This window comes from Podarcis liolepis (genome assembly GCF_965112155.1).
Source record: "Podarcis liolepis genome assembly, chromosome: 12".
In the NCBI taxonomy this organism is placed as follows: domain Eukaryota; kingdom Metazoa; phylum Chordata; class Lepidosauria; order Squamata; family Lacertidae; genus Podarcis; species Podarcis liolepis.
In genome coordinates, this window is record NC_139563.1 from 23,390,081 (window position 1) to 23,405,645 (window position 15,565).

A 15,565-nucleotide genomic window follows, 5' to 3' on the forward strand; every position below is an offset into this window, starting at 1 on the left:
AAAAGGCACGGTGGACTTTCAGAAACTGAGTGCCTTTTCCACCTGCATTGGACTATGCTACCTTCCTCTTGCATGAACGTTTACTGCCTTGAAGTAGATTGCATGCCCCTGACCTCCTGACCATTGGAAGATGACCTGTAACTCAGCTTGCTTAGAGAGGCTTGAATGGGGTTAAGACAGACAGAGTGGGAGACCTAAACTGGCTCTGTCTCTTTGCCCTCTGCGCTGACCTGTACTTTGAAGTCAAGTTAATATGTGTTAAGCGTCACCCTCTTTCACTTCCACCTCCTTTCTCACACTTTCTCTCAACCTTGAGATGTAAGGTCACCTTGATGTATCTTCTGAGAACAAAGGGACAAGCATGGCTTCTTTGTTTCACCAACTAGTTGCATAGGTCTATAGAATAACTCTTTCCTATCAAGAATGTACTTTTTAACATGTACCCTGCAGTTAGAAGAAGAGTTTGGATTTGATATCCCGCCTTTCACTCCCTTTAAGGAGTCTCAAAGCGGCTAACATTCTCCTTTCCCTTCCTCCCCCACAACAAACACTCTGTGAGGTGAGTGGGGCTGAGAGACTTCAAAGAAGTGTGACTGGCCCAAGGTCACCCAGCAGCTGCATGTGGAGGAGCGGGGACGCGAACCCGGTTCCCCAGATTACGAGTCTATCACTCTTAACCACTACACCACACTAGCACATATGTGAAATGGAGAACTTGGTCCAATACAATGCCCCCCACCCGTGACCCTCCAGATGTTGTTGGACTATAACTCCCATCTCCTTGGCCATTGGCCATGCTGGCTGGTGCTGCTGTGAATTCTACTCCAACAACTGGGGGGGGGGCACAGGTTAGCCATTCCTGTGCTAGGTTATAGAAATAACACCTGGTAACAGTCTTAGTCTTGTCATTGCCTGTAACAGGAGTAGCTAATTTAGAGCCCTCCAGATGTTGTCGGCTATGCTGACTAGAGCTGATACGAGTTGGAGCCCAACATCTGGATGGTGCCACGTTGGACACTCCAGTCTACACCAACCAGGTCCACCAGCAAACTGTCTCTTGAATTTATCAGATAGAACAATAGTTTCCAGCAAAATGCACATGATATACAAGAGAGTGGGATAAATATAAAATTATAGTTTTAAACAGCTCCAAGGAGATACTGATTCCTTCGGGAGGGAAAACTGCTTATTAGAGAATGAGGACGTTGCACTGCAGCAGGCATGAGCAAGCTGCCCATCTCAACACAGCAAATATTTATCTCTCCAAATGTAAGCATATAACAAGGATTAATTTTATTTAAAGCAAGATAATTACTACGGGTTGATTCAAGCTCTGTGATGCAGAAGCAAGCAAATCAGCGTGGCTTTGTTCTACATGCCTTTCTTGGGGGTGGCTATTTTATCTTCGTTTTCTTTTATCAAGATCTTGGAAAAATATAAAATGTTAATCTCATCATATATTATGCAGTATTCAATGAGAGTATAACACCCATGAACTGTATGCTGAACAATTTGAAAGGGAAATTGTCTTCCCCCACAGGTGGAAAACTGTTGTTGCTTTCCATACAGAAGACGAAATGTAACTGGAAGGCATTAATTTTGCCTTCAGTGTTCAACTCAGCTTGTATATACATGAGTAACTGCAAATCTTTTGCCTTTGTGGTATATCTGCCCTCTGTTTGTGGAATACAACGGTCTGCAGAAAATCAGTGTGGTGTGTTGCAGGATTGGGAAATTCAAATGGAAACTTTCATAGACAAATCTGAAATACAGTAGAAGAATTTGCTTGAGCATTTTCTCCTCAAAATGCATTTTGGCTTTACACAAAAGTGTGCTTTTTCCACATGCACATGCAAAAAATACTGATTTAAAAAGTATCTGTAAATTGGGGAAAAAAATATAACAAAGGAATGGTCATGTGAATTGAATTGCCCTGGAATTCCATGTAAATCTGTTCAGGACTGGCACACTGAATTGTAGTAATTTAGTTGTACCACAACTACAAACACTGTATTTTATTTTATTTTTTAAACCCAAGCGATTGGTAACTCTTGAAGAAAAGATGAAGAATCACATTAGGAAGTTTGCAAATACCACACAAGCAATGGTTACCGTACTTTGTTTCTGTATTAGCACAAATGGAAACGTAGCAGGCAATTTAATCTTCAAACTACACATAACTCCATTGCTTCAGTGAGTTGGAAAATTGGGAAATGATTTAAACAGGACTGCCTTATGCTTTCTGCCAGACTAATAGGATTTTACGCTAATGTAGCATTTAGACTTGTGGTATTCACCATGCAGCCTCACACACACAGTGAAGACTAGTAATTATAGCTGCTGTTCTCATATGAGGAAACTGTTCTCTAACAGGGCACTCCTATGCTTGAGTTAAACAGGTTGAGAGATCAAAGGATATGATGGAAACCCTACTACCCTGGTGGAATGTGAGATATGCTCATGGAATACCTGAAACAGGGTGGGATTGGGGAGGCTCACATTTACATTGCATCCTATGCTTCTCCAGAGCACATCCATGCCACAGTGGAACTTTACACTAGTCCTGAACCCAGTGCAAGAAATTTTCTTTCTATTGACTTCAATAGGAGGAGAAATAAATGTGGAAACGGCCACCTCCACGTTGACAGCTGCTCTGCCCATGCTGCAAGGATTGAGCATAGGATACAGTGCAACTCAACAGTCAAGGCACAGTGCACCATCACCAGACCATAGCTTAGAAATGCTGTAACTGGGCAGATGATAATCCCTGGCCTCAGTTTACACAACCTTAAAGCTCGAAACTCCTGCCAACCTAGCAGTTCGAAAGCACGTCAAAGTGCAAGTAGATATATAGGTACTGCTCCGGCGGGAAGGTAAACGGTGTTTCCCTGCGCTGCTCTGGTTCGCCAGAAGCAGCTTAGTCATGCTGGCCACATGACCCAGAAGCTGTACGCCGGCTCCCTCGGCCAATAAAGCAAGATGAGTGCCGCAACCCCAGAGCCGGTCACAACTGGACCTAATGGTTAGGGGTCCCTTTACCCTTTAAAGCTCGAAAGGGGGAATTCTGCTGAGCAGAATGGTGGAGAAAAGGACATTTTGCACAAAGCAGCACCCAAGGGAGCTTGACTATAGTGCTAGCACTTTTCTGCCTGGAACTCTTACACTTGCTCACCTTGGGACTCCGGATAGACCAATGGGGACGGGTCTATTTGGGTGAATGAGGCACTGCCCAACCAACCTCAGTCTGCCCTCAGCCAGCCTCCACTCTCCTGTTTCCTTATTTACAACCAGTTCAGGATGTGGCCTTGGCTGTCAGCTTCCTCCTCCTCCTTTTTGGTCTCAGTGTTGCCCTTGTAAAACTCAGGGGCACAAAATTCTCCTTTAAGCACTGGCACTGTATCTGTAATGGGAAGGTATGCCTCCTGGTATCTGAAAATATGAACAAGTTTTTACTCATCACTTCAAGGATTTGAGCAGTGATCTAATCAGCAAAATGTCAAGCTTTCGTTTGCATATGACAACCAAGACTTTTGGCACCTGAGGCGAACCATGAAATGGCACCGGCCCCACAGCCAGGGAAGAAGTGAGTGAAGATCTACATTGGGAACAAGGGAGGAGTGACAACGTCCTTCAGGAACAAGGAGGGGAATCAGCTCAACCTTACCTGACTGTTGAAGTAGGAATCAGAGGCTGTCACAGGAGGGAAAGCAGCCAGGTGGGTGCAGAGCCCAGACCTCAGAGCCCACCGTTTCCTCCCTCGGGGAGGGAGGAGACCAGCAGCACCTCCTATTTGCCAAGTGACTGCTGAAGAGATGGCAGATCTGGCCTCCAAGGAGCATGCATTCATTGGAGGCTGGATCTGCTGCCCCTGTAGATTCTGGCGCCTGAGGTGGTTGCCTCACCCTGCCTCATGGGTGGGCCAGCCCTGCCTCCTTTGCTGTCACGGCTATTTTGGTTTGCATTTAGTTTTCTGTAAATCGGAGTGCTGAAAGTCATTGTGTCCTGTCTTTAAGGCTTTTGGATATAAAGGTATACCCCGAGGAATACTTTGGAATCTTTTGACTTTATTGATCTGGGTATTACACTGATGCTTGGGGGCAGGGGAAGGGCAATTATACTTTTTTAATAGCATAGCATTTTTGTTATGGTTTTAAGCCCAAGACACATAAAACTGAACAAATATTGGAAGCAGGTTGATGCCTAAGCATGCAGCATGCCCACTAATCATCCATCAAAATCCAAAAGCAATAATGGGGACAGACCCTATCCTGAAGCCCTGAAGCTTTTTCCAGTCTTGCTAAGCTCACAGTTCTGTCTCTTTCTCTCTGCTCCAATTCAAACCACAACTGCTGTCTCTCTAGTCCTCCCACCAAGCTGAAGGCTGTGTGACATTAAGATTTTAGTACTAGAGCACTTATAGAAATGATTCTGCATTTAAATTTTGTACTGCTATTGCATTTTGGACGATTTTATAATGTAAACCGACTTGAAGAAGCTTTGCTCATAAAGGAGAAGTGCAATTATTTTTATTTAATAAACAAAGTTTAAAAACGAATTCCAGAGAGTTTTCCAGAGGTTAACAGTAGAACCCTATGCATGTTTCCTTGCAGGCAAATACCATGAAGTTCAGTGGGCCTTACTCCCAGGAAAGTCTGTATAGTACTGCAGCCAAAGGAACACTGTGTTGGCTTGTTAAGTCCTTGATCACCCATCAGTTGTCAAGTGATGATTCACAAGTGATCATCAATGGTGTCTAAAAACCAACACTATAATTGTACAGAACTGTGAAAGTCTGCTCAGGGGATGCTAAAACATCTTCTACAGTAGTGCTGTTAGGGCAGGAAATCAGGGCAGAGGTCCAGGGCCCAACTCAGCAGAATCAAAAAGTACCACCACCTAATGAGCTGGGCCAAGGATCTAAAAGGAGTGGAGGAATCTGTAGCCCTCCAAATGTTGTTGGACTCAAACTCCCATCAGCCCCAGCCATCATGGCCAAGAACCAGGTGATGGAAGTTGAGGTCCACCAGCACCTGGAGGGCCAAAGCTTTCCCCAAAATTACCAAACTGCACCCCTGATAGTTTGTTTGGACCCTGGACAAGAACCAGAAGGCTGAGAGGGAGGGTGTGTCAAAAGGAAAATGATTTGATACTGATTTATATATTGTTATGAGTTTTGGAGGGAGGAAGCAGGCTGTATGCGAGATCCTTCTAGCCCTTGGATCCAACAAGTGTTAGAATATAAGCCAGCCTAGCTTCTTGTGTTGAAGTGATTGCCTGGGTGATGGGCCATTAAGAGAACCAAGGAAAGGGGGCTCTGCGTGAGAAGACAAATGGGTGGGGAGAGAGTTAGGAGGAGAAATCCTGAATGTAGAGTTCAGAGTGGCAGTGATGTGACTTAGAGTTAAAGCAGCAAGCTGAAGAGTGTCAGAGCAACATTTGTTTTCTGTTTAAATCCAAGGCTGTACCTATGGGAGAAAGAAGACCCTTTTGGGGTGCTAATGCTGCGAACCCCTTCATCGTAGGCTCAGGTTGTATATATGTATAAATAAACCACCTATAATAAAGATGCCACAGTCTCCCCAGCGCCTCATTCCAAAAAGACACAAACCCTGGATAAGTGCCTGGAACCTCTGAAATCTCACATCACTGGGATATTGGGATGGCATACCGCACTACAGAAGTAGCTTTGTATAATACTTTTATATGCAACACTGTATGCATTTTTGTAATATTTTGTTTATGTTGCCTGTGGTTGCTCCGGTTTTTTTGTACACCGTTTTGAAACATTTTTAATATATTAAGCGGTATAGAAATCAATCAATCAATCAATCAATCAATCAATCAAACCAGTATTGGTAGGGGGAGGTTTGCAAACACGTCTTGTTGGGAGGCTGGATCCTTGGAGCTTGGAAGGAGATACCAGGGAAGGAATCCTTCCTTCTCCCCTAATTTCCCCCACCTCCTGATAAGTTTCGAAGGCAACAACTTCTCCATGCTTACGTTTCCATTCTTCTCGAGCCCTGATGGCTAAGCCATAGAAGCGGAGAGGCCACGTCCCCCCACCTGCTCCGGGGGTCCTCCTCTTCCTTAGAGAGAGAGGCCTGGCGGCGAAGGAAGCAGCCCGCCCCCTTCCTTCAGCGCGGCGGGTCTCTCCCTCTCTCGCTCTCTGCTGGAGGAGCGGAGCGCGCAGGCACGAGGCGGAGGCGGAGGCGGGCGCAGGCGGAGGAGGCTCCAGGCAGCAGCGGTTGTTTCCCCCCCTCCCACTCGCTTGCACATGCTGCCGAGCCTCTGTCGCAGCCGCCGCCGCCAGCTGAAGCCGCGCTTCCGCCGCTGACCTTCCTCGCCAGAGAGTCCGCAGTGCCCGGCGATTCATCCGCCTCGCTCGCTGCTCAGCGCCGCGGCGGCGGGCAGGGAATGCCCCAGCAGCTCGGGGCGGCCGCCGCTTCCGCCGGGACGCTTCGCGGAGAGCTCGACCATGAACCCTCAGTGCGCCCGCTGTGGCAAAGTCGTCTATCCGACCGAGAAAGTCAACTGCCTGGATAAGGTGCGCGCGAGGGAGGGCGGGCGGGCGGGGTGCGTGGGGGGAACAAGAGGAGGAGGGCTGAGGGGAAGCAGGACGAGGGGCGACCCGTGTGTGTGTGTGTGTGAGGGGAGAAGGGAGCTCCCCTCACGAGCTGCTTCTGAACTCCCTCGCCTCCCTGCCCAGCGTCATTTTGCTTCACCTGCTTGAAGAAGTGCCTGCTGCTCTCCAAAAAATCGGAAAATGCGTCGCTTTTTATTTTGTGTGTGAGGAGTGAGGGCTTCAGGGCTCCTCGGGGCGCCTTGGTTTTCCTCCCGCCCCTTGAACTTGACTCCCCCACCCAGGACGGGGGAAAGTGTCCGCCACTTGCACTTGTGAGGGGTGAAAAGGGAAACGTAACAAAACGTAATAATAATTATAATGGTGATGATAAAAAGCCAGAGCCTGCTAATTCCACCCCCACCCTCGCCTTTCCAGTTAAGCGCGGGCTGAACATTGCCCTTGCGGTTCCCCAGAGAAGAGCACGGAAGGGGGCGAAGCGGAGGAGCAAGGTGGTGGTGGTGGGGCGGCGGCGAGGGAGCGCCACGAAGGGTTAATGGGGAGCCGTGAGGTGTCGGTGGTCGGGGGGGGGACGCACAGGCGCGCAGTGGCCTGGCGCTGGGCTGGGCTCCGCCGCCCGCTTTGAGGAGCTGGGCTGCGGTGGGATGAGAGGCTGGAACGGGGAGCTTCGCAGGTGGCCGAGCGCGCGCCTGGGCGGCGGCTTGTGCATCGGAATCTGCGCCGCTGCTCCTCCCCCGCCTCGTCCCCTTCCTCCTCTAATCAGCGCGGGGTGGGCAGACGGTAATTAACGTGTCAACCAGCCACTGACGCATCGCGAAGCGCGCCCGCCGCGGTGGGGGCGGAGCAAGATTAATCTGGATACAGCCCCCCCCCGGCCGTCAGTTTTGCGAGGGGTTTAGTCAGGTCCCCTTTCAATCTGTCCAGAAAGCTTCTTTAGGTTGGATATGCTGAGCAGGCAGCACAGTAGGTGGAGGAAAGCCCCCTCCATCCCTCCCCGGGTGTCCCCCCCCTAGGGAAAAGAGGACCGAAGCTGCCCGCCCCCCCTCGCCCCTCTCGCCCCCCGCTCTTTAGCCCTAAAGGTGAGTCGTCCCTTTGCTCCGGACTCGGAGCGGTTTCATCGCCTCCAGGGCTGCAGTGCAGAAGGAGATGCTTCTGACAACGGCAGCTTCTTACGCAACTGCAGCCAGCTCGGGCGGTGTGACTGACAGGCAAGTCATGGGAGGGGGTGAGGCTGATCATCAGCATCCCGGGCGTGCCCTTTACTCCGAAATGAGGTCTCCTGTCCTCCTCCCCGTGGTGGTGGTGATCGCAAAAGCACGTTTGTCTGAAGAAAAACCGCAAAGTATTGAGGCTGTGTCAGATGCCTCTGTTTCTCTGCACCTTCACCTCCCCAAAAGGGGATGGGCGCCTCTTAGACTTCAGGGTGGAGGTAGTTTCTGTAAAAGTACAAACAGGCTTAATGGGTGGTATTTGTTTATGCAGTGTTTGGGATGGGTATTTGCTGAAAGATTTTCTTAAAGAAACCTTATTTCCTTCTAATACTCAAAACAACCCAGAACCATTTTTTTGGGGTGTGTGTGTATATGTATGTGTTAAACTTAGAAAGGTAAAGCTGCGGTCATCAGGGAGGTGTGACAGGCTAAGGGGATGATGTGACTTATCACTTAAATAAACTGCTGCCCACCTAGTTAAATGATGACATGATGACATGATGACATCCTAAATCTTCAGGGAGTCACCATTACGTTGGGCTTGACATATGTAACAGCAAAAATGCCCGAACTGTATCATTCATTTTAAAAGGCAGACAAATGACTTCTGTCACTTGCTTCATAGGGTGTGAGTGTTTATTTGCTGAAAGAGGCCTTGGATTGGATCCAGTCAGGCTAAGTCAGTTGAATTCAGTTTCCCTTGAAGTTGGTGGGAAATGTAGTTAAGACATGACCAAGTTGCCTCACTGGTTTCAGTGAGACCCAAGTTCAACTAGCTTAGGTGGCAATGCCAACTGTATGCACCTAGGAGACTTACTTCTGAGTAAACATGGTTAATGTTGCTTTGTTAGTCTGGACCTAAGCCCAGGTGCAGTGAGCCAATGTTAACTGGGATTAAAATGGCCACAATTTTATTGATCACAGGCTTTGTCTTAGGCATTGAGTATACAGTCATACTTTGGGTTACAGACACTTCAGGTTGTACGTTTTTGGGTTGCGCACCGTGCCAAACTTGGAAGGGGTTACTTCCGGGTTTCGGCGCTTGCGCATGCACAGAAAACTAAATCACACTTTGCGCATGCGCAGAAGCACCGAATTGCGGCCTGCACGTGTGCAGACGCAGAGCTGCGGGTTGTGAATGTGCTTCCAGCACGGATCACGTTCGCAACCCCCTGAATTCACAACCCACTGATTCCACTGAATTCGCAACTCACTGATTCCACTGAATCAGCCTAGCTCAATTGCTGGCTAATTGATCCTTTAGGGTAGATCCTGGGTTAAAGAATTGCCCCACATTGCAGATCAAATGGGGCAGACCCGCCAGGCTGCCTCTTGGAAAGTTTTATGGCCTATTAGCCCCTGTCTGGGCCTTTGGATAAAACCTTCCCCATGGAACCCTTTACTAGGGTACCTTAAACATTTTGTTCCAGTTTGGACTAAGGGTCCAACCCAATACCTTTTCTGCCAAAAATTGTGACTGTTGCTATGGGGTAGCCAAAACCTCAAGACAGGCACAATTTGTCCGCAGACAAATTTCTCCCTGGTCCCGAATACCAATTAATTCCACAGCAAGGTCATGCTAGAGCACTATCCACTTGTCTTTGGGCAGGGCCAAAAGACACAGGGTGGGCAGAACACCCATTGTAGACTATGCTGCTCACTCACAGTGAGGAGGACCTGAGTGGAGACTAGCTCCCCCAGGTCCAGCTTGCAAACCACACCCACTGGACCGGCTGTGATTGGCCGATTTGAAGTTCAGTTTCTGGCAGTAGACTCCCAGCAGACTCCACAACTAGCTGAGGCTGTTAGTGCCTCCAGAGGTCACTCAGGTGAAGACCCCCTGCCCCCTCTGGTTTCCCGGAGGCTATGCTGAGCTGCAGTCACTGCCACCAGAAAAATGCTAAAATGTGTGTAGAAAATGTGGCATGTGTAAATTGAAAAGGTTTTTGATTTGCACAGTGAAGTAAAACTCTGTAAAATTAGTAGAATTTTTAAAAACTGGAAATCCCTCTTTCATTGTGTAAATGGCAAATATTGGCAGTGATACCATATGTAACACTATGAATTCTTTTTCAGTACTGGCACAAAGGATGTTTCCATTGCGAGGTCTGCAAAATGGCTCTAAACATGAACAACTACAAAGGGTATGAGAAGAAACCCTACTGCAATGCGTAAGTGTCGCACATCGTCTAGTTTTACAGAACTGTACTGGATCTAAAAGGGTGTATGTCGGGGCAGACTTTTACACTGTGCACATGTTACTGTAAAAGTTAAAACATCATTACATTGGGTGTTTACTTGCATGGATAAGGGCAAAAGCACATTGGGTTTAAACCATGGAAGGGTTATTTTGGAAAAAGTGACCCCAAATCCAGAGGAGTCCCTCATTTTACACAAACACGTTCTTTTTATGGCCCACTACAGTTTATAAACCACAATTTGTATTATCCTCTTTCACTGAAGGGCAGGAATAATATTTGTTTCATTCTGCTTATGGTTCTTTGGATCCAAACCTATGAAATTATAGTGGAGTCACTATGCGTACTTTTGGTCTACTTTGTGCTGTGAGAGAGGGAAATACTTGAGTATATATTGTGGGAAGCCTCAGTTGGTTCTGGTTCCCTGTGTACTTGAAAATGAGCAACATTTCTTTCCACATGTTATGGGCTACGGTACCAGTAGATGAACAATGTGGAATTTTCATTGTATTTTTGTAGTTGATTTTCCTGTGTAATGTTTTATTCTGACGCTGAAGATGCTGTCCTGTTTCATTGTTAATTGTGTTGTTTTATGATGTGGATTTCCCCCCATTATTTTTTTATTTGACTTCTATTTGTGATGTTTACAGTATGTTGTAATCTGCTTAGATTTTTATTTTCTGAAACATACATCGTATATAAACTGTCTAAATACAAATAATTTGGTGTGTGTGATATCATAGCACATGAATAGGCCATGATTGTGGTTGTAAAATCTACATTTCATAGTGCGCCTTAATTTCCATCTATTGATTTTGATGCTTTAGTGCAGGGATGGGGAAACTGTGATCCTCTGGATGTTACTGGACTACAACTCCCATCACCCCTGACCATTGGCTTTGCTGGCTGAAGCTGATGAGAGCCGGAGTCTGATAACATCTGGCAGGCTGCAGGTTCTCTATCTCAGCTGTGGTGGGCTAAAGCAAAGGCTTATCTCTTTCAGTCAAAATGCAGAAGCAGCAGGAAATCATATTGGTCTACCTGTGAGTGATGATGATTTTTTTGAAGTAAAAATGAAATTGGAGGTCAGATTTTTTTTAAAAAAGTATTATTGTTTGGGGAAATAAATAAAAAAAGCAGTATACAGATATTGTGATCACTTTTTCAAGTGCCCATATGCCTGCTGGGAACTTGTCATCCGTTTCAATTATGTAGCTTTATTGCAGCTCATCCCTCGGTATCTCATACTTGAACATGTCGTTCATACTTGGTAGTGGCAATATCTCGATTATAGCAGATTTCTATTTTATTGTGAATTCCTCTTTGCACAGTGGGCATGTACTGCAGATGTGTAGTTTGTCTCACCAAGGAAGTGGTGGTGGCCTACCTGTCCTGCACAGGTTTGCACTTACCTTGAAGGATCAGATTTGCAACTTGGGGATGCTGCTAGATTCAGGTTTGATACTGGATGGCCAAACTGCATCTGTGGCGCACAGTACTTTCTACCAACTAAGGCTGGTGTATTGGCTGCCCCTAATCCTGGACAAAGAGAACCTAGCCCAGTGATGGCCACTAGCAATAATGGCTATGCTCTTCCTCCATGGCTGGAGGCGGTAATGCTTCTGGATGCCGGTTGCTGGAAACCATGGGAGGGGAGAGTGCTCTCATGCTTAGATCCTGCTTGTGGATTTTCCACAGGTATCTGGTTGGCCACTGGGAGAACAAGATGCTTCACTAGATGGGTCACTGGTCTGATCCAGCAGGCTCATCTTATGTTCTTGTGGCCAATGTTTCCAATGCTTTGGTTACTGCCAGAGCATTGGTGTGACTGTGACAGTAACCTGAAGATTTCTCAAATACTTAATTTAGTTAAATTGCTAGTCTACTAACTGGGGCCAGCTATATGGAAAACGTATTACCAGCTCTTAAACTACACAGACTGTTGTCCCACTTATGGACACAGTTCTGATGTTTATCTTTTTAAAGCCATAAACTACTTGGTAACTGATAATTTAGATAATTTAGATCATGTGCTTTCCCCCCAGAGGAGCCTGCCCACAGGTTGTCATTGTTTCCCAAGCCTCCTTGCTTTCTGAATATTGGTGGTGGAGTTGAGTGGCCAGAAAGGAGGATGTGGAATGTCCTCGCAAGAGACACTTGCCTGTCACTGAACCTGGTGCTCTTTTGCACCAGCAAAGACCTCAGTTTATTTGCCCGGGACATCCAGCATGTCTCCTTGCTAGTTTCCACTGACTTTAACATTTCTGCTATGCCAATTTTATATATTGTTTGTTTGTTTATTGCATTTATATCCCATCTTTTCCTCCAAGGAGCTCAGTGCTGAGTACATGGTTCCCCACTCCTTATTTAATCCCACAACAAGGTAGGCAAGAGGTTGTGACTGGCCTAAGGTCATCCAATGAGCCTCATGGCCAGGTGGAAATTTGAACCCTAACCCTTGTGTCCCAGGTTCTAGTCCAACAATCCAGCAGTTATGTTTTTTAAAAAAAATAAAAGTCCCATTTTATCATGTTTGTTCGGGACATTTTATGATGGTGGATTCATGCTTGTGAACAAAATTCAAACTACTTTTTAGTATACTCTGCTTTGTACTGTTCCAGTTGCTGCTGTCTTATTGTTGTAATGTTAACAAAGTTTTAATTATTGTATTGTGGATATGTGTGTATAGTGCCTTGAAAGGTAGAATATAAATATTAGAAATAAATAAAATCAGACACATGTTTGTACTTGGTTCCATGCCCTGAGAGTTCCTCCCTTCAGAACACCGAATTATTGGGTAATTAGTCTTATACTAGTGCACAGATAGGAAACCTGTGGTCCAGCAGCTGTTTTTTGCACCATACCTGCTATCATCCATGATCATTGGCCATGTTAGCTGTGTTGGAATCCAACAACATCTAGAGGGCTGCAGTAGAATGACTCCCCCCCCTCCAAATAGCATCAGTATAAAATGATTTATTTCAAATTGCCTTCTCATGATGCCTGATATCTAAGACTACTCTTAAATGAATTTCAAATAAGAATGGGCACAAACACAATCAAAGTTGTGCACTCCTATCCCTCCTTTTGGAGCAAATGGGATTTAAAAAGGTTTAAGTGAGTTTTCTAGTTTGTATGCATGATGAGTTCTTGCCTGAGAGAAAACAGGGCTTTCTTTTAATCACTGGAAAAGGAGACTTGCCATTCCAGCTTGTGATTTATTTACCTGTTTGCTTTTTCATGTAGTTGCCCAAACAAAATCAAGCTGCTGTTTACAGTAATGCTTTTTTTAAAAAAAAGCTTGATCCTTTTAGTGTTAGTAGGAAACTTACATTACTGTTGAGTTTAGCATGCAGTCGGAATGCTGGAAATGAAGGCTGAATGCATTTGGCAACTTAACTGTTCTCCAGTAAAAATATAATAAATACAAACAAATATAAGTGTCTCTTTAAGTGTGCAAAGAATTTTTGCACCAGACTTCCCCAACCTGGTGCCCTTCATTGTTGTGGACTTCAGCTCTAGCTGATGTGATCCATAGTCAGGGGTGATGGGGGTTGTAGTTCAAAATATTAGGTGGCTTCCAGGCTGGATGGAGTAGACTGATTTACCATATTTTTCGTCCCATAGGGCGCTCCTAGTTTTTTTGGGGGGAAATAAAGGAAAAAATTTCCCCTTTATTTTCCCCCCAAAAGCAGGTCGGGGAAACAGAACCAGGTCGAGGAACAGTGGGATGGCGGCGCTGCGCCTCCCTGCTGTCCCCCGAGCTTGTGGGGCTGGCCGATGTCTGTCCCGCGCGAGGGGCACTCTGCATCAGGGCGCCCCCCCTGCGGGGCGGCAGGCTGCTATCCGCAGCGTGGGGAGCCTTGCGGGGAACTCCTGCAAGGCTCCCCACGCTGCGGATGTCTGCCTGGCGCGGGGGGTGCTCTGCTTCAGGGCGCCCCTCGCGCTGGGCAGCAAGCTGCTAGCTGCAGCGTGGGGAGCCTTGCGGGGAACTCCTGCAAGGCTCCCCACGCTGTGGATGTCTGCCCGGCGCGGGGGGTGCTCTGCTTCAGGGTGCGTTGCCCGCCGGGCGGCAGGCTGCTATCCACAGCGTGGGAAGCCTTGCGGGGAACTCCTGCAAGGCTCCCCACGCTGTGGATGTCTGCCCGGCGCGGGGGCGCTCTGCTTCAGGGCGCCCCGCCCGCCGGGCGGCAGGCTGCTATCCGCAGCGTGGGGAGCCTTGCAGGAGTTCCCCGCAAGGCTCCCCACGCTGCGGATGTCTTCCTGAAGCCTGGAGGGCGAGAGGGGTCGGTGCGCACCGACCCCTCTTGCTCTCCAAGCTTCAGCAAAAGCCTGCATTCGCCCCATAGGACGCACCCAGATTTCCCCTTCATTTTTGGAGGGGAAAAAGTGCGTCCTATAGGGCGAAAAATACGGTATAACCTAAAAGTAAAGGTAAAAGTAGGGGTGCAGGTGGCACTGTGATCTAAACCACTGAGCCTCTTGGGATTGCCAGTCAGGTCAGCAGTTCAAATCCCTGTGATGGGGTGAGCTACCATTGCTCTGTCCCAGCTCCTGCCAACCTAGCAGTTCGAAAGCACACCAGTGCAAGTAGATAAATAGGTACCACTGCAGTGCAAAGGTAAACAGCGCTTCTGTGTGCTCTGGCTTCCGTTACGGGGTTCTGTTGCGTTAGAAACGATTTAGTCATGCCTGCCACATGACCTTGAAAACTGTCTGTGGACAAACTCTGGCTCCCTCAGCCTGAAAGCGAGATGAGCGCCGCAAGCCCATTGTCACCTTTGACTGGACTTAACTGTCCAGGGGTCCTTTACCTTACCCTAAAAGTGTACTATAAACGCTTTAATGAGTTGAAGGCCAAATAGTTGATCTTAATGTTCAAAATACATACTGTATCTCCATTATTCCAATAGAATTATTAGTGTTGGCAATGAATTTATTTAATAGTGTACACTTTGATCTGATTTCTTATACTTTTTAACCCAGTTGTCAGGTGTCTTTTTACTCTAAAAATACTTTTGCAAAAGACATAAGTTATATTTCTTATTTTTCTTTTTCTATTGGATTTTTAAAATAGATTTTAGCTGTGCATATGGCTGGTATGTGTAACTTAGAAAATTCCCATTTTGAATATGAAATGGGACTATAAAAATGCATTGCCCATGAGATGTGCATTTTCCTATTCCAGTGAGCTGATGTGATCATAAGATTTGCATTACTGCTCATCAGTTGCTATCTTAACCATAGCACTCAGAGCTTTTCTCCTGGGGGCTTTGTCTCAATTACATTAGAAAAAGGTGTGCTGTGTTTCAAAATGCTTAAATATCAACATCTGAACATCTTTAATGGTGCAATGCCTTGGTGCAAAAGCAGGAAATTTGTGAGCGTGGCCTTGGAAACAGAGTGTACTAATTAAGAACCTGTCTTGATGCTGAGGCAGGTGTTCAGAAAAAGGAAGGGAAGAAGAAACTGGTGAAGGGCTTCTTCACACCAGCATCACTTCTTACAGCAGCTGCAAGAAGAACATGCAAACTTCCACAGCTGCCTCTACCTGTGTTAAGCTCATGATAGGCACT

The 15,565-nt window shown here is 46.8% G+C and overlaps 1 protein-coding gene across 3 annotated transcripts in view; it reads left to right on the forward strand.

Moving 5' to 3' along the window:
- NEBL (nebulette) overlaps positions 1-15,565 on the forward strand; it is a 192,603-nt gene that overhangs the window by 39,644 nt on the left and 137,394 nt on the right. Inside the window, exons 1-2 of one of the 3 annotated variants that reach the window (XM_083467410.1) lie at positions 6,100-6,544; positions 9,868-9,962. In XM_083467410.1, the coding sequence (XP_083323536.1) occupies positions 6,476-6,544; positions 9,868-9,962 (164 nt within the window). In that variant the 5' untranslated portion in view covers positions 6,100-6,475. Of the gene's footprint in view, positions 1-6,099; positions 6,545-9,867; positions 9,963-15,565 lie in introns of those variants that run through there. The other 2 variants (XM_083467408.1, XM_083467409.1) reach the window with 2 other exon arrangements.